This window comes from Erpetoichthys calabaricus, chromosome 3 (genome assembly GCF_900747795.2).
Source record: "Erpetoichthys calabaricus chromosome 3, fErpCal1.3, whole genome shotgun sequence".
In the NCBI taxonomy this organism is placed as follows: domain Eukaryota; kingdom Metazoa; phylum Chordata; class Cladistia; order Polypteriformes; family Polypteridae; genus Erpetoichthys; species Erpetoichthys calabaricus.
In genome coordinates, this window is record NC_041396.2 from 278,213,021 (window position 1) to 278,235,244 (window position 22,224).

The 22,224-nt window shown below is 38.2% G+C and overlaps 1 protein-coding gene across 1 annotated transcript in view; it reads left to right on the forward strand.

The window, feature by feature from the left end:
* The window catches only part of si:ch73-335l21.1 (insulin receptor substrate 1-B), a 100,547-nt gene that overhangs the window by 33,214 nt on the left and 45,109 nt on the right, over positions 1-22,224 (forward strand). The window contains exon 2 of the mRNA XM_028798401.2: positions 1,349-4,447. Within this exon, the coding sequence (XP_028654234.2) occupies positions 1,349-4,447 (3,099 nt within the window). The remainder of the gene's footprint in view (positions 1-1,348; positions 4,448-22,224) is intronic.

Below are 22,224 nucleotides of genomic sequence, written 5' to 3' on the forward strand. Positions count from 1 at the left end.
GTCTTTGAATTCAACCCGCTGTAGGTTGATAATTTTCATTTCCATCAAATGATGTGGCAACCTTTCATTCCTAACACATTACCCAGTCCTTATCAGTATAGATATCCATGATTTTGTTTTTCCATTGGAGATCAAAGTGTTGATTTAATTTTTTGAGCAGTTATATATAATAAATATGCTTCACTTTAGAATGCAGTTTCATGTGGAATACTAATGCATACCATGATTGTGAAGAAATAACTTCAACTTGAAAAATGCTGGAATTGTTCTTATAACTTTGCTTTGTATAAATGTATACCTTTTAGATAGAATGGTACCCTGCATGGTGCTGGTTACGACTTCTGTTCTGTTTCTTCTTGGGTAGGCTCTAGATCTCTTTCTTATTTAAGATCTGTTTCATTGTGTCAATGAAGAAGTAAAAATGACATGTTCAGAACTTGGTTTAAGAGATGCCCTTTTTTCTTTAATAGCAGGCAAATGAAGCTGAAGTTGGAGGAAAATTAGGTTGTGTTACACAAATAAGTGCAATTTCGGGTCAAGTCCTAAATTGGAAAAGGTTTCACTTTGCACTTTTACTGAACGTTTTTACCACATTTGCAAAGATTTTTTTTAGTAGTATATATTCCGTCTCATTGTTCTTATTGTTCGTAACACTAGTCCCTATATGGCTACTTTGTGCCTTTCACATACAGTTGAGTATTGCGCAACCTTTTTTTTTTTTTTTTTTTTTTTTTTTTTTTTTTTAAAGTACTGTATTTAGTTGCAATATAGTGTATTACGATTACATTTCCTCCTTTTGATCAACTTTTTTTTTTTTTTTTTTTAATATCTGGTAAACGAACAGTGCCTCTTAGCCACACCCCAGTCAAGCAATTTTATACCTGCTCTTTCGTTGCGTTTTTCATGACTTGTGGGAATTTGGCATGCTGACATTTCTTGTTGATCTGATTAGTTTTCTTTTTTGTGTTCCTCTAATATGATGAATTTCATCTGTTCATCTCTGTGTATGAAATATAATAACTATCAACAAAAGTCTTGTGCTAGTATGAATAATTTGCATGGTAGATGCTTGGCTTTTAAAAGCAAAATATTTCCATAGTGGTGGATTTCTGATGATTGTACAATTTTTAGTTATTTTGATAACCCACATTTTTAAAAAATATCTTTGCCTAATCATGGTTTAAAATCAGACTTTTCTACATTGCAAAGAAGCAACTATTATAAAGTATCTGCAGTAATTCTTGTTTGAAGTAAATATAGGATGTTTTGTTTAGATTGTTTCTCTTCAAATTTACTGCTTCAATATAGTGTGATAAATTACATGTCGATTCTTTTTTCTTTTTTTTAGGTAAAATCCATGGGGAGAATGTTGAATATGGGGTAGCTGCTCCTGGGCCTGCCTTCAAAGAGGTATGGCAAGTTAAAGTCTGGCCAAAGGGACTTGGCCAAGCAAAAAATCTGGTGGGCATTTACCGGCTCTGCCTCACAGACAAGACTGTGAACTTTGTCAAAATCAATTCAGATGCAGCTGCTGTTGTTCTCCAGCTAATGAATGTTCGGCGTTGTGGACACTCTGAGAACTTTTTCTTTGTTGAAGTTGGTCGCTCTGCAGTTACAGGACCTGGTGAGTTTTGGATGCAGGTTGAGGATTCTGTTGTTGCACAAAACATGCATGAGACACTTTTGGAAGCTATGAAAGCCCTAAATGAAGAATTTCGGCAACGAAGCAAAAGTCAGTCCTCTTCTACATCGTCCAACCCTATCACTGTTCCCTCAAGAAGGTACCACCCTAATCCCCCACCAAGCCAAGTTGGGTTCTCGCGCAAATCCAGAAGTGAAACTCCAAACCCAGCTAGCAATGTTTCACCAACACAAGTCTCAAAAATTAGCTTTCCTAGGGGACGCACATCTAGTGATGGGAGTCGGTCTAATCATGAAGAAGGAAGCTGTGGAAGTCCAATCAATTCGTGTTCCACTACCCCCACTTTAAGGCCAAAATCTTCACGGGCCAAATCATCCTCCAAAACTGTGCCAAACCATGTCAAATCAACTCCAGTGTGTACAGCTCCCTCACCAGCCCCTAGTCCTGCAAGTCTTTCCTCAAGCAGTGGCCATGGCTCTGAATGTGGAGCATATGCTAGAGGAGTCAGTGTTAGTGAAGCCTCAGTTTCTGGATCCCTAAGTGATTATGGGTCATCAGATGAAAGTGCTTGTAGCCCTGGTGATGCTCCACTTTTGCATGGTCATTTAGCTTCTGATCTTTTGAATACATGCCCTTTAACTGGGGATAAGATGGCCGACTATATCACCATGGGTAGAAGGGGTGGACACAGTCTAATGCAGCATCCACCTCCTCCCAGAAGAATCCTGCGACGTTCTTCAAGCAGAGATGGTGAGGCTGAACGTAGGTTGTTGAGTAAACGGGCATCTCTTCCTCCAATGTCTCTTGAAAAGGTAACTCCAGGACTGTCTCGTCGGCATGTTAATGTTGCATCAGCTGCTGAAGAGGAGGTGATAGAGGATGACTATGCAGTTATGTCTCGTAGTACAAGTCGGGAATCCTTCACACGAGTTGCTTTGGGAGGAAGTTATTTAGATATTCCTGGTAATGATTCCCAAGAAGCTAACCGAACGGTTAGCCATGTTGAGCAGACTGTTGATAATGGGTACATGTCAATGCTCCCTGGTGTAGTTATCCCAGTCTCTGGCCAAGGTACTGCAGTTGATACTAACTCTAAACCAGACGATTACATGTCAATGACTCCTAACAGCACTGTTTCACCACCACAACAGATTAATCCACGTGTGTCCGATGGATACATGATGATGTCCCCTAACAGCAGTTGTTCACCAGACCAGCGTGGAAGCACATGGGGAGGACACCACCTACCAGGAGGTGGGGGTAGTAGTGTGGACAGTAAAACTGGAAGTGACTACATGAATATGTCTCCAGTCAGCAGTCGCTCTGCCTGCAGCACACCACCTGAAGGATTACCACTTCTCCCAGAGGTGCCTAAAATGGTTTATTCTTATTATTCTCTACCAAGGTCTTACAAACACAGTTCTGCCAATTTTGATAATGATACTGGTAAAGAGGTCCAGGTTGAGAATAGTAAGATTAACAATGGCTACCTTAGTAGACCAAGACTGCTAAACCGAGATATACAGAGCTCACATCCAGCTACCAGGTTGCTATCTTCATCCTCCTTCTCATCTGGCTCAGCCAGTAGTGAGAGTCTTGGTGAAGTAGAAGAACATACAACCAGAGGAAGGTTTTTTCCTGGCTCAGTTTCTGGTACTGATAATGTTCTGAAAGAGGACTACAAAGGAGTAGCTGGTCATAGTCAAGTTGGCAAGGGCAGCCACCGCTTTCGGCCAGTCAGCCTGTTTGTGGATGTTGCCAAAGCAAACACTTTGCCCAGAGTCAAGGTAACTCCTTTGCTTCCTGAGCCAAAAAGTCCTGGTGAGTATGTGAGCATAGAATTTAGAGATGATGTTGGAGTGCCTGCCAGGGTGCTGAAGAGGCCAACTTCATGCATAAGTGGCCTTCATTCTAGCCCAATTCAGCCCGACCACCTTGGGTCAGAGTATGTAAACATGGAATTGGGCCCTCCTCTGACTTTTGATGGTTACCAAGCACCACTGTCTGGCTTGGTTTATGAGGAGAGGAATTTGGTGTGTGACTCAAGACCCAAAATTGACGAAGACCCTAATCCTAAATTCAGCACAATTAAAACATGTGGTACTGCTTCACCCTTGGATTCTCCTTCCTTTGGAGACTACACAGAGATGGCCTACAGCCCTGGGCCAAAGTTGCCAATAGAAGCACCGGCATCCCAGTATGCTGAGGAGGACCACTCTGCCATCGTACAGCCACCATTGCCTCTTTTGAGCCATGTTGCTTGTGAATTTCCCCTCCAAAAAATAAACCCTAATCCAGATCAGGGAGCTAAAGTGATCAGGGCAGATCCTCAGGGACGTAGGAGGCACTGTTCAGAAACCTTTTTAGCTCCCATGGTTCAACAGCCTCTGTTAACTCATTTGACTCAGTCTGCTGCATCTCCGTTTACAGATCAGTCCTCTAAATGTCCTGATGTGGAGGCGTATGGCATAAATGCAAGTTTTGACATTACACATGAGCTTGCTGCTACCCCTCAATCTTACATCCCTTCAACTGCTTCAGTTCCAGCTTCTGCCTCTCCTCCACCCTCTACTTCTCCTTCAGGGGAGCAAGGACTCAATTACATAGACTTGGACTTGGCCAACAAAGATATCATTCATACTGCTTTAGAAGGTACAGCAACCACACAACCACCTGTTCGCATGTTTACTTCTCTACTCAGCAATGGAAGCAGTACTGCCTCCACTTTGAACACTTATGCCAGCATTGATTTTCATAAGTCGGAGGAGTTGCGATCCTTCAAGAGCAATGGAAGAGACGGCACAGGTAAGCAGAAAAATGTTCTGTATAATGTTTTCTAATGTATAGTGGAAGGGGGAGAAACAATGAAAAATGTGATCAATTTTGAAAGTAAATATTGTGGTTCATTTTGATGAAAAAGGAACATTTAGGTTGTATCACTTTTCCATGTTTTTCGCACATTTTATCTGTTTGATAATTGATTACTCGATTTCAGGAGTTGATTTTAGTAAATTTGAAATGTATGCATGCTTTAACATTCAGGTGCATTTGGAGACTTGGGTTGAGAATTTTAATTTTTTATATACTTGTAAAAGAGCTATCGCAAACATTTTTGTAAGATTAAGTTGTTTTCTGAAATGTCTGTGATAAGACTGTAATGTATGCATTCAACCATGATGAATACCAGGTGATAATGGCATGTTGCCGTTAATTTATGGTGTCAGAAAAATAATGCATATTTACAGTCTGCAGATAATAAAGTCATAAGGCTGTTTTTAGTGTCCTATAAATGCTGAACATGTTTATTTCATGTAAAGTACACTTAAAATGCTCCTTTCCTCTTCCAGTCTAAATAAGTGACGTTTTGCTTTCATTGCTTGTACAGTATATTTTACTTTTATGGTCATGAAGATAATTTAACTTGCTTGATATGCCCAACTAGGAGGAGAGGTATGTTAGACCTTGTCCACATGAAAGGTGAAAATGTAAACGTGTGTTTTTAATTGAAAGTGCATTCATCCACACTACTGTTGTTTTCAACCCCTGAAAACAAAGACTTTTAAAAGTATCCAGAGCAGGATACTTCTGCAAACATAGCATCAGTGTTTCATTGTGAATGAGCATAGACTTAGTTTTCTGAAAGTGATACTCTAATACTACGCTGATTAGTTTGTTCTTATTTTGTGACCCTTCCCTGATTGCATCCTGTTAATTACAATGGCTCATTCCCTGACTTGTTGCCCTTCGTGGACGAAAAACATTTTACAACATAGCAGGCATTAAATACAGTAGTTGCTTTCCATGGAGATTGTTGTTCTGTTTAGCTGTATATGTTTCAGTTGTGTTTTTCTTAAGTATGAATGCTGCATATATGCATAAAAAAAACAAATGATTTACCAGATGATACAGTTTTGCGATAAATCTCATGCCGATTTGTTGTGAAAAATTCAGAGCCATATGAAAATCGGACTGTAAAAAGCTCAGTTGACAGCCTGTAATTAACATTTATTACTTAAATGTAATCTGTTGTAGCTGTTAGTCGAACATGTGGAACATATTTGAAAAATTTGACTATATGATTGCATATTTACAATTTTGTTGGCTGTAGACCTATTCATTCCGATTTGTAGTATATGTCACTGAACGAATAATGTGCTGTTTTACACAATAAATATTAAGTCTTCAATGAGTGAGAGAAAACCATAGATTTTCATATGACAACAGGGACGTTTCAAGCGCCTATACTGTGGTACAAGTTGATAGCAAAATTCATAAAATGTTAAAGAACTATTTGTTTTCTTTTAACATTCTTAGTGCTACTGAGTGAAAGTCAGACCTCACTTATGTCTTACTGCAAGCAGAGAAATTGCTAATGGATGCCCAATAAACATGCAGGCAAAAAGTGAGGAAAAACTGCATGAAAATTGTATCCCAGTAGTGTTGCTACAGCACCCTTAACACTTGGAGAACAAAAAAGAAAAGTGCAGTAAAAGCATGGAACATACTGTATCTGCAGCAGGGTGAGGTGGATACACAAAGATTGTTGAAAATAGCACCAGTAATGGTATTTGGTAATGTTATAAAGATTTAAATCAACTTTGAAACAGTAAAAGGTACTACAGTAATTATTTCTCATTCAAACCCTCTTCTTTAGCTGTTTGGCACTTTCAAAAATCAAGGGCTTTGCTGTGATAAAAATATAATGTGATCTAATAAGTTCTATTTTGACTTATTGACACATGTACAGAGTACAATGAAATTATTGTCAGCACATTTGACCACTCTGTACTATGCTGCCAACCTCTGACAGCAAAAATTTCACTGCATAGGTTATGTAAGATATAACAGTACAGAATATAACAGGTGTGTAGTACCCTGGGTTTTTATGGGCCTTCCAGTTCCTACACCTCGTGAACAGAAGGCTTGTTTTAAAATGCTTTACCTTCAAGGCAGATTTTCAAGGTAACATTGCAGATTATGAAAAACTGATCTGCAAACAATGGCCCTAACTAATACAAACCAAAGGAGAAAACAAGTCAAACCTGGCTAAGCACCTGAAAGACTAACCCCACTGATTTGATATAAAGAATGAATTTTAATGTATACCAATATTATACAAATAATTAGTATTATATCAGTGTTCTCATCCAGACCTACACATATTGTATTTACTTTTGCTTAAAATTACTACTATATTTTTTCTTTATGGCAACTATATATGACGGCAATGACCCTATAAAAACACGCTTTATATGTTTGATATGGCTAAGTGCTAAATTACCTTACAGGTTTAGGTAGCTGGTTGAAGCACCCTTATAATTTAGTTGTTTCATCAAAATTTAATCATCTTTGCACTCAGTGAGGTTTTTTATAGGTATAATGAAAGCCTAAACATAATGAAAATTTGCTCGCTCTGCTTGCAAACCGCCCCTCCCTGTGCTACACGCGAGCAACTTTGCATTTCTGCCGCTTCTGTATATGGATTTCACTTTCATCAAACAACAAATCTTTTAATTCTCGCGGATAGGCCTCTTCATTGTGAAGAAAAACTACTTTTCCCTGATGGCAACATGAGTTAGACAATTTACAAGCCTCCGACTTAGTTTAAATCCAAACAATATCTATATACTTTTGTCATATCACCTATGTCCATATATTTGATCTTTCTCTTTTACCTTTTCTTTACTATCGCATTTAATTTTGATTCCATTTTTGGAATTGCATCATGACAACGCAACGTATAACTGCGCGTGAGTGAATATTATTTCTTTCTCTCTACTGTCTGCCAATAGCATTCACACAAATGAGAAATGATTGAACTGTGTGCGTGGTTGTAAATGTTTTAGATGTGGACCGGACTTTTCCAAATGTCTTTGCATAAAGTCTTTTCTCGCGGGGATTGAAATTTTCTCTTGCGGGATTTTCACTTTCACCAAAGAAATCTTAATTCTCGTGAATACGCCTCTTTATTGGGAAGAAACACTTTTTTCCCCTGATGGCAACACAAATTAGACGATGTACAAGTCTCCGACGTAAAGTTTAAATCCAAACAGTATATTCAATCTTTTCGCTGTTCCGTTATTTCACAGTCATAATTTCCGTTTGCGCTAATGCGATCTTTACTATCATTTTTTTGAAACTTTCGAATTTTCATACTTCCATTATCTCTAACCTGCTCTACATGTGTATCACGCCAACGTTTTTGAATTCTTTGCAATGTTCTACTTTGTCATCTACTCTTTTTGTCTTTTATTTCCGGCCCTGGGCATGTTTAAACCTCTTGGCACAGTATCATCTGGCGGGATGTGAAGTGTCCCTCTGAGAAAGTCATGTCTCGTCTCTCTTCCCAAGATTTTATTATAATAGACAGATGTAGCTACTGGTCAAAGGTTTTGAGCACCCTTTATTTTTCAAGGTTTTATTGAAATCCAAGCAGTTCATCGAATGAACTGACCTGGTACAAATGTAAGTAGTAAATTGCCAGTGGTTTAAAAAGATGCTTAAGTTACCAAAGACTGAAAAATTATGCTGTTTTTAGTGTTATACTAAAAGGTCCTTTTCAGTGAACAAGTAATGGGTTAACAAGTTAGATTTTTTGCAGCAATGGAAATTAAGCGCAGAAAATTGATGCAAATATTTCCCACAGTTTTTCCAAGTTTTGTTGATTTACTTACAAAATCCACTGTATAAAAGCTGTGTTAGAACAAACCATTTTGCTATACCTTCTGAAGCATTATTTAGGCATTACTGCACTGTATATTGCTATCCGAATGGCTTGAAAAATGCAGTGAATACAGTTTTCGTACACCATCAAAAGGAGATTGGAAACTGACCGGAACAGCTGGTCTGACAGTCCTAAAATTACAACAGAATCGGAAGACAAGATTCTGTGTATGTTCTTCAGCTTGTGTCATAGGTGCCTTACAAGACATTGGTCAGAGTAAGAAAGTGTTACTTTCAACTGTGAAGAGAAGACTTTGAGCTGCAGGTTTGACAGGTCGAATGGCAATAAGAATGCCATTGTTAAAGTATAGAACAAATGAACAATATGAGATGGATACTACACAGCTGATAAGTTGTGCTTGAAGCTGTTAACCTGTGAGGCCCCGATCATGCAAGCTGTTGAATCATGTACAAGATACTAATCTGTTCACATTATTGAACAAACATTGAGTGCACAACATGATTATGGTGGTTATTGTCACAGTTTATAATTTAGTTGATGGACTATATCCATTTATTTATGGCACTTGTAGAGTTTTGCATTCAATGCTGGGATAGAAAATGTTTTGTTAATGCATCACAGTACTAGCTTACTTTAGTGCTACAACCTTCAAACATTTATTGATTTATATTTTTAAATCTACTTTTAGTTCAGTATGTAAAAGTTTAATATTGTGTTACAGAATAAACACATTATGGCTCACTTGAATAATGGAGGTACTGAACTTTTTATTAAAAAGCATCTGTTGGGTACTTGAAGGTTGCATGCCGTTGTTTGAATTTTTGTCATATAGTTTATGTGTAATGTATGGTTTTTATATAATATAATATATATATATATATATATATATATATATATATATATACACAAAAACACATACTGTACATAAAGTCCAGTCCCACCCTCCAGAAATGACCATCTATCTGCTGCAGCCAGATGTTACCTGGGCATCACCTTGGCCTGGTCTAGCTGCTCAGGGCCTCAACAATGAGGATCCTGCGAGCCATATCACCCTTGGGGGAATTGTGCCACATGGCTGTAGTGCCGTAACTGACATTCCCTCACAATGCAGGTAATGTGCCTCATTTCAAGACTCTGTGATCGACACAAAGTCAAACCAGTGGTACACAAGGATACTCCGAAGAGAGACAGCACTGACTTGTAACCACACCTCCCAACGTCATGAACCCCCTCCGAGTCCCTCCACTGACTTCATTGGAAGAGTCACCAGAAACATGAATGCCGCTGCTGAGTTAAGTAAACCTCTTGATGCAATTGACATTTTTTACACAGACACACACACTGCTGATGGCTTTGAGGTTATTAAAGAGGTTATTAAAGGCCTGGATCTTGGCTTTTATCCAGGACACTCACAAGTCCAGACACTCCAAACTCCTCAAACAGTCACTGTAGAGCCTGATCAGAGCCTCCATTGATCCAGTGAAGATCACAGCATTGTCGGCAAAGTCAACATCAGTGAAACATTCTTCACCAACTGATATCCCACAGCCGCTTGACCCCAAGACCCTCCCAGCACCCAGTCCATGCAAGCATCGAACAGGGTAGGAATAAGAACACACCCCTGACAATACCCCAGAATCAACTGGTAAAAAACGCAGATGTTCTGCCTCCACTCTGCCCAGCGCACACAGTACCAGTGTACAGGCTGGCCATGACATCCAGCAACTTTGATATCGTAGGATGTCCCACAGGGCAACTCGATCAACTGAGATGAAATGAAAATTGAGCAAGTGATCATGGATATAGATGACAATGTCCATAACTAGGACCTTGTCTAGCACCTAGAGCAGTTTTATCCCCCTGTTGTTGCCGCAGTCTAATCTATTACCATTCTGTTTCCAGATAGGGACGACAAATACTGTTTTCCAGTGGGTTGGGATATCCAGGGTTCCGCGTGAGATGAAATACCGATTTCTGTGAACACTGACAACATCAACACAATCCTCCGTCACCTTCAAGGTCTTGTCACAAGATCTCCCACATCACATTAGGATTGGTAGTCGCACCCAAGTCTACAAGTACCTCATGTAAACTGCTTGCAGACTCATTAGGAACTGTCTGATCTAGGAGCCTGACCAAGTCCAGTCTCCTAGTAGGAGGTAGACTACTGGACTTTCAGAGTAGCAGCAAGTATTAGCTGGATCTTCAGAGAAGAAAAAAGAAATCTGTGGTCAGAAGTCACAAACTGGGTACTTCTATGGACCCTGTAGTTCTGTAGGAGCCTCCAGCATCCACCAACAAAGATGTGATCAATCTCCTTCACCGCTCCAGCCGTATTGGAATACCAAGTCCAACGATGAGGTTCAGGCCGCTGGAACCAGGATCCAGCAGTCCACAGCCCCTGATCTTTTGCAAAGTCAAGGAACTTGGAGCCACTTTCACCATGGCTGCCAGAGCCATGGAGACTGACACAATTGAAGCAACAGACAAGGCAACCAGAGTGCCTTAACCTTAGTCTTCTAATAGTCATTGAAAAGAGTGACATCAGACACCAATAGAAGTAGCCAATCTACCACAGCAACAGTTACTCCCCGAGTGTGACAGCCATCAGAGCGACCAGACCAATAAAAGATGCATCTGCCTACAGAGATTGGACTAGGGACTGGCCAGTGTACTTCAGTGAATGCAGCCACTGAAATGCAGAGTTTATGAAGCTACTCTGACAGCAAAGGAAATGTCGTCATGCTAGGGGGGCGAGAAGCTTCACACACCTACCCTGATGGGACACCTCCATTTAGGACCAAAGTGCTGCCATGCAGTGGACAGCACTTCAGCAACACACCAGTTCTGATGCCCAGCAGGTCTGACCCCATTGGCTTTCTGACTATTCTGACTACTGAAATATTTCTCACCACAATACTTACTAAGAATTGCACTAAAAGTCGGACTAGGATAAGAATTTGTCCAACCTCAGAGTAGGATGTGAGAATTATTTAGAAGCTTCCTACTGCTACTTCTAGCTCGGAGTACACATTTGCATTTGAGAATGAATAATGCCTTGATTTTACAGCCCTGGCCACAAAGTACCTTTTGAAATCATCATGATGCTTTGTAGTTTTTCTGTTGCTAAAGCTACGGCTTCACTACAAAAATGAGGATTATAATTAAGAAAACTTATTAAGGTATTACACAAAAGTGCACATAATTGTTGCCATGTAGCAAAAACATCAAGAATAATACTATAACGAGCACCAAGATGAAAAGACTGAGACACACATTGTGAATGAGAATAAAGTCGGATAATGGATGTTTATTTAACAATGAGTTTTCCACAGCCGTACTTTCAGAAAAATTAACTTCCCACTGTTCTAGCCACAGAAAATGCCTGGCTAAGTAGCAATTATATTGATACTATTCATGGTTATAAGTGGTTATAATTTGCTCTTCCAGTGTTGCCACAGTGGAAAACGTTTAGGTATGTCATGTCTGTCTTCATGATCCCCCTTATCTTATGCAATCCTCTAATAATTCAATGCTCTGGGAGTCTCCGCCTTCTTTCTTGACCTTTCCTGGTCTCGTAAACTATAACGTGAATGTTACAGGGGTTCCAGAAATTCGGAGCTCAATGTACCTGTGTCAATCCCGGTTCCTGCTTTGCTTATTTTCAGGGTAATATGATGGCTATGATGGCTTTACTACAGTATAGTTTGCATAAATGACCTCATGTTTGATACTTTGGCAATGCTTGTGATTCTTGTATGTGTGATCATCTACACTTGGAGCAAAGACTTTTGTTCCAATTGGTGTGAGTGCAGCTTGCTTTAACATTACTTCAAGTGGAATGATGGATCAATGAATTAATCTACATATCACCTCACACATTGTAAGGTTGTTCAATGTTTGGTACAGAATTGAAGAAATAGTTGGTTGTGACATACCCAAATCATTGCTATTGCAAAGCTGCATTTTACATGTAACATTATCAGCACAGTCTTTTTAGTAAACCGTTCATGGCTTCTCCAAGTAGGTGGAGCAATGACGTAATATGCAAGATTTACGAGTATTATTCCTTCTCTGTCAAGTACTTTATTTATTTATTTTTTTTTTTGTTACGAGTTAATTGTTGTGCAACGCTTCCAAAAATTAGGTACTTGCTATCTTTTCCCACAAAATAATAATCCCACTGTCAGACTGGCCCATGCATAGTCTTTTTCTGGGGGGGAAAAGAGAAAACTAATAATCAGTTTAGCAGTTTTCTGCATTTTGATAGTGGTTTTTGTCTTAAAACTATTGTTGGCCTCTTACCTATAGCTTGTATGTTCTAATGGGCTTGTCATGAGACCATTTGCACATCTTCCCTGGGGAAGAGCATTTGCAGTATAGAGTTCAGTGCGAATATTACTTTTGAATAATTTTGAAAAATCAGATGCTAAGTATACTTTTTAAATCTTTTGCAATGTGTCCATTAAACCATTAATGTTGGGCATGGGGCAAACTGGTTGCAACATTCTACAGCTTTGCTAAGAATTAGGCATGGTATAAATAAGTTTTCCCAATATTTTTCACCTACTTGTTTATCTGTAGTGTCTTCAGTCATAAAATATGTTTCCAATTATATTTTCTCTAGTTTTCTATATATTCCTCAAAGGTTTAATTTTGTACATAATCAGTTGGTAATGTGGTTTTGGCTAATAGTTTATAACTATAAAGAAAAATTAAGTGCGGTTAAGTTTAGAAAAACTTTTTTTTTTTGTTTTTCAGGCTCCCTAGGAGTCCACAGTAGCAATAACTATTAAAGCATGTGTGTCTGTGATAAGGAGTTTTTCTAACACCAACTGCCTATTAGATAGAGTTAAGGGCTTAGCACATTCAGTTTCTTGGTATACAAGGGTGGCTCCCTCTAATTGGAATCAAGGCAAGGTCATCCTGGAATCTACTCAGTTTGTATCTGCATTTCTAGGAATGTTTACACACTGTTTCTGTCTCTCTGAAAGTTTATCAAGATGTTTGTTGTTAACTTAAACACTTAAAAGGTGTGTAATTAAATTCACCACTACATTCAAAAATTTTCTTGCATATAGAAACTTACCATTTATGCCCTATTGATGAATCTGTAACTTCCATTTGATTTCACTATAATATACTTAGCCATACATACCTGCCAGCATTTTCATGTTCGATTGAGATTAAATATTTAAAACCAATTTTAAGTGTTTCAGAGTAATAGGGTTTTTTAATCATTAGTGGTACAAGACTCCTAACCAGATTTAGTACTATATTTCCAGACTTTGGGAGGTTCTGTCCGTGTGGTAGACACTAATTTAATCTAACATCCCAAAATGTACAGTTATGCTGGTTTAAGTGTCACCTGTATCTGTGTATAGTATGGATGCGTGTGAGTACACAGACTGACTTGTTTCTGCAGGGTTATTCCTGACTTGCATGCTGCTGCTGGGATGGACTCATAAACCTGCATGGCTCTCTAATGGACAATATCTAAAGCAGAAGATTCTTGCAAACATTCTCAACAATACAGTTGGTGTAGTTTTTTTCCTACATGGCAACATTGCTGAAACCTTATTCAGATTTTCAAAAGTTGTTTATCCAGAATTTGAAAAATGTTAAAATCACTCCAAATATGACATTTAACTGTCTATTATTTGTACTATCTTAGAAGCAAAAATTGTTTATAGATCAATAGTACACAGAACTTACTATATATTGCTTTTCAACTGTTTAAATGTTATTATTGTACATTCAGTTAAATAAATGAGTATATATATAATATACAGTCATATGAAAAAGTTCGGGAGCCCCTCTTAATTCTTTGACAGCTCAGCCAGTGATCAACAAAAATCCAAAGTAGCAACTTACTTTTAATATGACATGCCTTATGGAAACAGTAGTATTTCAGCAGTGACATTGAGTTTATGGACAGCCTGCTTCAAATTGTCCCATAGATTTTTTGATGATATTCAAGTCAGGGGACTAGGACTACCATTCCAGAACATTGTAATTCTCCCTCTGCATGAATGCCTTTGTAGATTTCGAAACTGCATTTTGGGTCATTGTCTTGTTGGAATTTCCAACCCCTGCGTATCTTCAACTTTGTGACTGATGTTTGAACATTATCCTGAAGAATTTGTTGATATTGGGTTGAATTCATCCGACCCTCGACTTTAACAAGGGCCCCAGTCCCTGAATTAGCCATCACAGCCCCATAGCATGATGAAACCTCCACCAAATTTGACAGTAGGTAGCAGGTGTTTTTCTTGGAATGCGGTGTTCATCATCCGTCATGCAAAGCGCTTTTTGTTATGACCAAATAACTCCATTTTTGTCTCATCAGTCCAAAGCACTTTGTTCCAAAATGAATCTGGCTCGTCTAAATGAGCATTTGCATACAACAAGCGACTCTTTTTGTGGTGTGAGTGCAGAAAGGGCTTCTTTCTCATCACCCTGCCATACAGATGTTCTTTGTGCAAATTGCGCTGAATTGTAGAATGATGTACAGTTACACCATCTGCAGCAAGATGTTCTTGTAGGTCTTTGGAGGTGAACATACCACTGTTACCTTTTTTTTTTTGTTGTAAGTAAATTTATTATGCTGGCTGAGAAGGGTTCCCAAACTTTTTCATATGACTGTATTTAAAAAATATTTACACCATATCCCCTATTAACCTGCATGCATGATATGATTACGAGTGCTTTGTTTGTTCTGCAAAAAACAAAAGTTCAGATCTATCACGTGTAATGCATAGAATAATGAAATTATTTCTTGCCTTCTAAAGAAGACAGTTATACAATACCAACAACATATGACTCACATAGTGTACAAAAAAAACCAAAGCTGTTATCTGTATGAGTGTCGGCCGAGTATGACCTTTGGATAGAAACTGTATATTTATGACCTTTGGATAGAAACTGTACTTGGGTTTAGTGGTGAGAGTGCTGGTGGCTTTTTACCATTTGCCAGAATGGAGGGGGTGTTAAATAACTGTGTGGAATGGAAGAGGTCATTGGTAGATATTGTTTGTCTTTCTGAGGCAGAATGTGTTACATACGTGTGGAACAAAAGGGAACAGTTTACGAATAATATTTGTCCTTTCCACCACCTATTGTATTGCATTTCATGGTCTTGAGATAAGCAGGTATGCTTGAATGATGTGCTGCTAAGCGAGTATACAATAAGCTTTTTACAGGTGCAAGGTGAAGCCAGTCAACAGAAAGGGAGACATCTGGGTGGTCCAAGTGTCTTAAGGAAGTAAAGGCATTGGTGTGCCACTTTGATAGCTAATATTTAGTTTGTCCACTTTAGGTTATTATGTATGGAGGCTCCATGTAATTGACTTTCTGCAGCATCCCCTTGAATTTTGATGGAACTGTGGTCTGCCCCTAAATTCTACGACCCGGTCCTTAGTTTTGGTGATATGAAGATGGGCTTGTTTTTCCAGCCAGTTCCCCCATACATAATCAAGCTTTGTATTAGTTTGCCTCAATAAATTGCATTCTTAAGCAGTTTTAGCAGTCCAAACATGAAAGTAAAAGCTTTTAAAATCAAGGCAAAGGTTTTGATTTCTGAAAACATGCCTTCCATTTTTCTGAGATATGTTTAGGACAACAAAACGATATATTGGAGGTAATTTTATCATAGATTCTTGGCAGTCCCGATCCGAGGTGATCCATTCTTGTTCACTTCTCTGTTCATTGCAACTATCGTGGGTGGAGTTCATGTGAGTAAACGAGTAAAATAACATGAAACCACAACAGTATTTCAAGCTCTTTTGCAAAGTATTCTGTTTATATTAAAATAAACTAGACTTTGTAAACACTTGAGTTTCTGTTGACTCCTTTATTGTAATTGTGATACCTCCTAGACTACCTCACCATTTGCCCAGAGCCAGTACTCAAAGTCAAAGAGACTGATGGATTCTTATACCGGAACACGTAAGAACACAAGCTAACCTCATCTTTTAATACTTCTTGACCAGGGCCAGTAAGCACATACTGGGGTCTACCAGTTTGGCCTTCCTAGGTCTAGTTGTAGTGAGTGACACTAACTTCCAAGTCTAGAAGCTTCATGATCAGTTTTGATGGGATTATATGGACTATAAACAGTGCTGTTTCAAAAGAAACTGCTAAGTCAAAATAAAACTTGTATGTTTATGAAGTGTCAAGGGAGAGTAAATACCTTGTAGAAGGCAAATGCAGTTTATACTTGTAATTGAATAGTAATTCTAATTATTAAACTGTGTTTGCTCAACTCAGCTGTCCTACAGTGTTGCATACTGTACATGATGTGCAGATTCTGCTAAAAGAGTTGACTGTCTTTTCTAATGTTCCATCTTGCTCTTGAGGTTTCTCAAATGTTATGAAGTTTTAAAAAAATATAGTGGTCTGTATAATTTAGGGAAGTCTTAAAAAAAAAAAAAAAATACAGTATTGTAAATTGGATTGCTGGTTCAGATCAGTAGTCCTGGAGTGTGGAAGGAGATAGATCATTGGACCTTGCTTTTTTTATTGCATACTTGTACCAGTAAATCCAGCTTGAGTGTTTGATTTGCTTGGAAAACCTGTAGTAAAACAAATGTGGAGATTAAAAGAACCCAGCCGCCAGGTGATGTCTACTCCTACTCTCTCTTCCGTTTCCTTTTCCGGTGTCCTTGTGGTGGTGGCGCCACCACCATCTACTCAAAGTACCATGATGTTCCAACAGTGATGGATGGATTAAAAACCAGAAGTCTGTATGACCATCAGCATCAAGTGATTCCGTGAGAACCCTAACTACAAAGAGGACTATTTCATTTATGTTAGGTAGAATGCCCAGAGGGGACTGGGCGGTCTCGTGGCCTGGAACCCCTACAGATTTTATTTTTTTCTCCAGCCTTCTGGAGTTTTTTTTTTTGTTTTGTTTTTTTTTTTTTTTTTTTTTTTTTGTTTTTTCTGTCCACCCTGGCCATCGGACCTTACTCCTTTTCTACGTTAACTAATGTTGTCTTATTTTAATTTCTTATTTTGTCTGTTATTTTTCTTCATTATGTAAAGCACTTTGAGCTACTTTTTGTATGAAAATGTGCTATATAAATAAATGTTGTTGTTGTTGCTGCTGCATGGCACTATGCCATCATGTCTCTTGGAAAAATAAAAATTATTCCATAAATGCCTTTATTCTATTTTTACAGAATATAGTTTAAAATAAGAACTACCATTATACATCCAAGAGGACATAATGCATGTGCTTTGTGATTATTTTCATGATTGACACCATTTTAGCTATTAATTTTCCTACTTGTTTATAAACGAAACAATTTTAGCCATTCAGGGTTTGTAGATATGGAAGCAAAAATGGTTGTCATAGCAAGAATTAGATAAGTTTTATATGGACTGTAATATATAAAGTTGAATGTTATTTAGTAGTAGTTATGTACACTGGCCAGGAGAATTGTATTTTTTTTTTCTTTAACTCGATTAGAAGCTTTTTTTGCAATTAATTCAACATAACATTTTGAGTAATTTGCTTGTTTCTGGAGGACCTTTTGCAATTTGTTGTTTCCCTGTTGCTAAAAAATAGATCTGGACACCAGTGATTCCTTAGGTAGCTTCTTCATTGCTAGTTTCTGTTTTACACTTTAGCATAAATTGTCTGAGTAAGTGAAAATTAGACAAATACACTAAAATATTGCAAAACAAATGCTGAAGAGGCTTCTGTACACTATATTTGAGACCAATAGACATCTGTTGGATTGTGATTACCAGCATTGATAGGTTGTATATACTTGTCTGATATTGAAGATAGGTGTTTTGTTTGTCTTCTAATTAGACTTGCAGGTTCAATTGTAGGCATGAAATAGCTTCTAAATAACACATTGTTTTGAATGGAAAAAATAGCAATCATAGTGAATAGCCATTAAATCCTGCCATAAAGTATAAAAAGGTAACTGATAGACTTGGTTGACTATAGAATTCTAAAACTGGATCATATTGATACAAACAGAACCAGGGTTTGATTGGCTGTTAAGTAGTGTTAGCCCTTATTTATCTGTGCAGGGATTTATTTGTAGTTTCAAAGCATTCAGGTCACTGTGAGCAAAATCCTTTTCTTAGCTCAGCAAGCACTGTCTGGAGGTTTTTCTATATGTAACTTTGAGTAGCATGTACTGTCCTGCAAAGACATAAATAGGTTAATAATGAATTGAAATTGAATGAAGTTGTTTGCTGTGTCGTTTTCCTTACATTAAAGTTTGACTTCACAATACGTTACCCATATTAGACTTGTGTTTTTACTTCTTAACTTGCATGACAAATGAAATTAGACTGTGGCAGACAGGTTCTTCCTCTGTATACATTGAAATTCAAGCACTTAGTTTGAAACTTCCATTCCATTGCTTTCTAACTTTCAATATGTTTTGCATTTCAACATTGATGGATTTATATGATTTTTGTAAAAACTCTGATGCCTCTTTTCCCTCGGTTCCCTAAAAATGTGCTTATTTTGCTTAATGGTTAATCCAGGGTTAACTTATTATCTAGGTTAGCAGAGCAACGGGCACTCAGCAGGCTCCTATCAATTATGGAGAATCCATTACATCCATTAAACAGTGTCATCTCCAGACAGAGGAGCAGTTTCAGCGACAGACTGCTGTCACTGTCCTGCTCCACTGACAGACTGAGAAGATCATTCCTCCCCCAAACTATGCGACTCTTCAATTCTACCAGAGGGGGTAAACGTTGAACATTATTCAAGTTATTGTCTGTTTTTTACCTGCATTTTTTATTACTCTTTAATTTAATATTTTTTGCTGCTGGGAGTATGTGAATTTCCCCCTGGGATTAATAAAATATCGATCTGATCTGATCTGATCTGAATGCATACATTAAATCACATCACTAACATTTTCTGTTGGCCGCACAGAATAATTGTCATTGCTTTGTAGCACTTTTATTTTCCTAATTTGTCATCTCTGCGTTATTTTTAGTTTAACATTTGTAAGATGAATGCGTGCATATATCTTACATATTTGAGCATTATGCATAAAGCATGTTAATTAATAGTATGATAACCACACATGACTTTGAACTGACCCCTTCAATAATCAATAGTTAAGTTTTGACAAGAAAAATTTTTTATATTTTTGTCATCTCATCGTCCGCATACAAATGATAACGTAACAAGCCATGTTATGGCAAAGGAAGGACTGACACAGAGATGCTTGTGCCTTGAAAGGACTAGTTTGTTGTTCCTTTAAGAGAGTCCCTGATCAGTCCCGTTGTTAGTCTCAGGAGATGGCACTTTTTCTCCAAGTGGGTTCACTGCCCTCACAAACCTTCAGGCCTCACTGTCCATCTTCTTTTCTTGTCCAGGTCTGACCTGCAGTGCTGTTCATTACACCTAATTTTAAGCTTTTTCAGAACACACAGCATGCTTTTTTGTTCACGCATTTTATATACATTGAATCACTGGAAAAAGACGCTATCAGTGTTTGGACTTGTAGACTATACGCTGCTTAATTGCATGTGAACATTCAAATTTAGCTACAGCATCTTTTTTCCCAAAATACTCTGTTTTGTTTGTTGTGTAGATATGAAGGCAATTCTGCCTGCTGTTTCTTTGTCTTCTTTTTCCATTTACAGTTACAATTTCTACCATTGTACTACGCACCCCAATACTGCACCAAACCTTGCCATAGAGGTTGCTGTAAATGTGATGGGGCTTTCTACCAGAGTCTGACAAGGATATGTCTGCTGTGTTCATGAAGTGTTCAAGTGGCTTTCCAGTTACTGCAATGTTAAATGGGACAGCTTTTAAGAAATGTATGTTTTGTATTCCTTATTTTGAGAAGTCGTCTCCTACAAAGATGAAGATAAAATTAGTCAGTTATAGCCACAGAATGTGTAACCGATTTCAGCCACCAGCATCAAGACACTTTAGTTACTAATCAGTTAAGCAGTGCCAGTTTTTAATTGTGCCAAAGTCCCTGTGGAAAACACATTAACTTTGAAATAACATGCAGTCACACCACAAGGTTTAATGAAACAAGAGGCACCAAAACTGGAATTGCTTTCTGTTCTGCCCCAAAACAATCATCCTTGGCTAATCAAAATGTATAGCATTTTCAATTTCCCTTCTTTCCTTTTGAAGTGCCATGTAAAATCCCTTATAACTAAGTGACAGCTTAAGAAATATTAAAGGAGTAAATAAGTAAAAACTGCTATAGTTACTCCGCAAGGAATATTTCAGGCAGAAAATGAGACAAATTGCTGTTGATTTCTAAAAACGGTTTCTTCTGGGAACTAATTTTATTTTATTCAGTGTTAATAAACCAATTTCATAATGGTGCATTTTTTTCTCGGGGGGGGGGGGGGGGTAACTATAAATACTGATATGTTGAAATGAAAAATGAATGCAATTACTACAGGAGTAATTAAGATACTAGTCCTGGAAGTTACAAAGGTCCCCAAGTTAATAGCCAATGATCCTCCTTGCCTCATGTCTGTGTCCCTCATTTCTGTTAAAGGAAAACCCAAAACTAGAAGCAAAACGTTAGTGTTTTATCAGATCCTCTTTTGTCATTATGCTTTGGTAGGTCTGATTACATTTGTTTGGAAATTATGGAATGTATAAGATTGAGTTGGTTTGCAAGGAATGTAAATCTGACTTATTTTCTATCCATTTTCTTGGTGAAAATCATGGTGGTGACTTGCTAAGCAAGGTAGACCACCCATCCCCCTGTAAGAGCCAATAGCCCTAAAGATATGCAGAGTGTGGTGGAGCAGGTGCTGGTACTCGGATACAAAAGCTTGTATTTATACAAAAGCCAAAAAATGTAGTATCAATCCAACATCAGTTCTGTATCCTGTATAAGTGGGTCAAGAGTAGTATATACAATGAATAATATACATTGCCCTCCATGATGTTTGGGACAAAGGGACGTTTTACCTTGATTTACCATTCACCTCCACAGTTCACAATTTCAAATCAAACTATTCATATGTGATTAAAGTGCATGGTGCAGGCATTAAATTAAGGGTATTTGCATACATTTGGTCACAAAATGTAGATATTACAACACTTTTTCAACATGGTCCCCATCCCAAACCTCCATTTCAGGGCACAATAATGTTTGGAACAATTGGCATTATTGGTGTTTGTGATTATTCAGGTATGCTTCATTAGTGTAGGCATAAGGTACCTAGGCTTGCTTCTACCTGCAGACTACCTTTGGAGTCTGCAGTTGCCATTGTTCAACATGAAAGTCAAAGAAGCCATTATGAGGCTGAAAAACAAGAATAGAAACTGAGATGTCAGTGAAAACCTTAGAATTACCTTAATCAACTGTCTGGAATATCCTTAAAAAAGAGAGAACACACTGGAGAGCTCAGTACAGTGATCCCTCGCTATATCACGCTTCGCCTTTCGCGTCTTCACTCCATCGCGGATTTTATATGTAAGCATATTTAAATATATATCGCAGATTTTTTGCTGGTTCGCGGATTTCTGCGGACAATGGGTCTTTTAATTTCTGGTACATGCTTCCTCAGTTGGTTTGCCCAGTTGATTTCATACAAGGGACGCTATTGGCAGATGGCTGAGAAGCTAGATTGCTTACTTTTCTCTCTCTCTCTTGCGCTGAGTATCTGTGATCCTGACGTATGGGGATTGAGCAGGGGGGCTGTTCGCACACCTAGATGATACGGACACTCGTCTAAAAATGCTGAAAGATTATCTTCACGTTGCTATCTTTTGTGCAGCTGCTTCCTGAAACGACATGCTGCACGATGCTTCGCATACTTAAAAGCTCGAAGGGCACGTATTGATTTTTGACTGAAAAACAAACTCTGTCTGTCTCTCTCTCTCTCTCTCTCTCTCTCTCTCTGCTCCTGACGGAGGGGGTGTGAG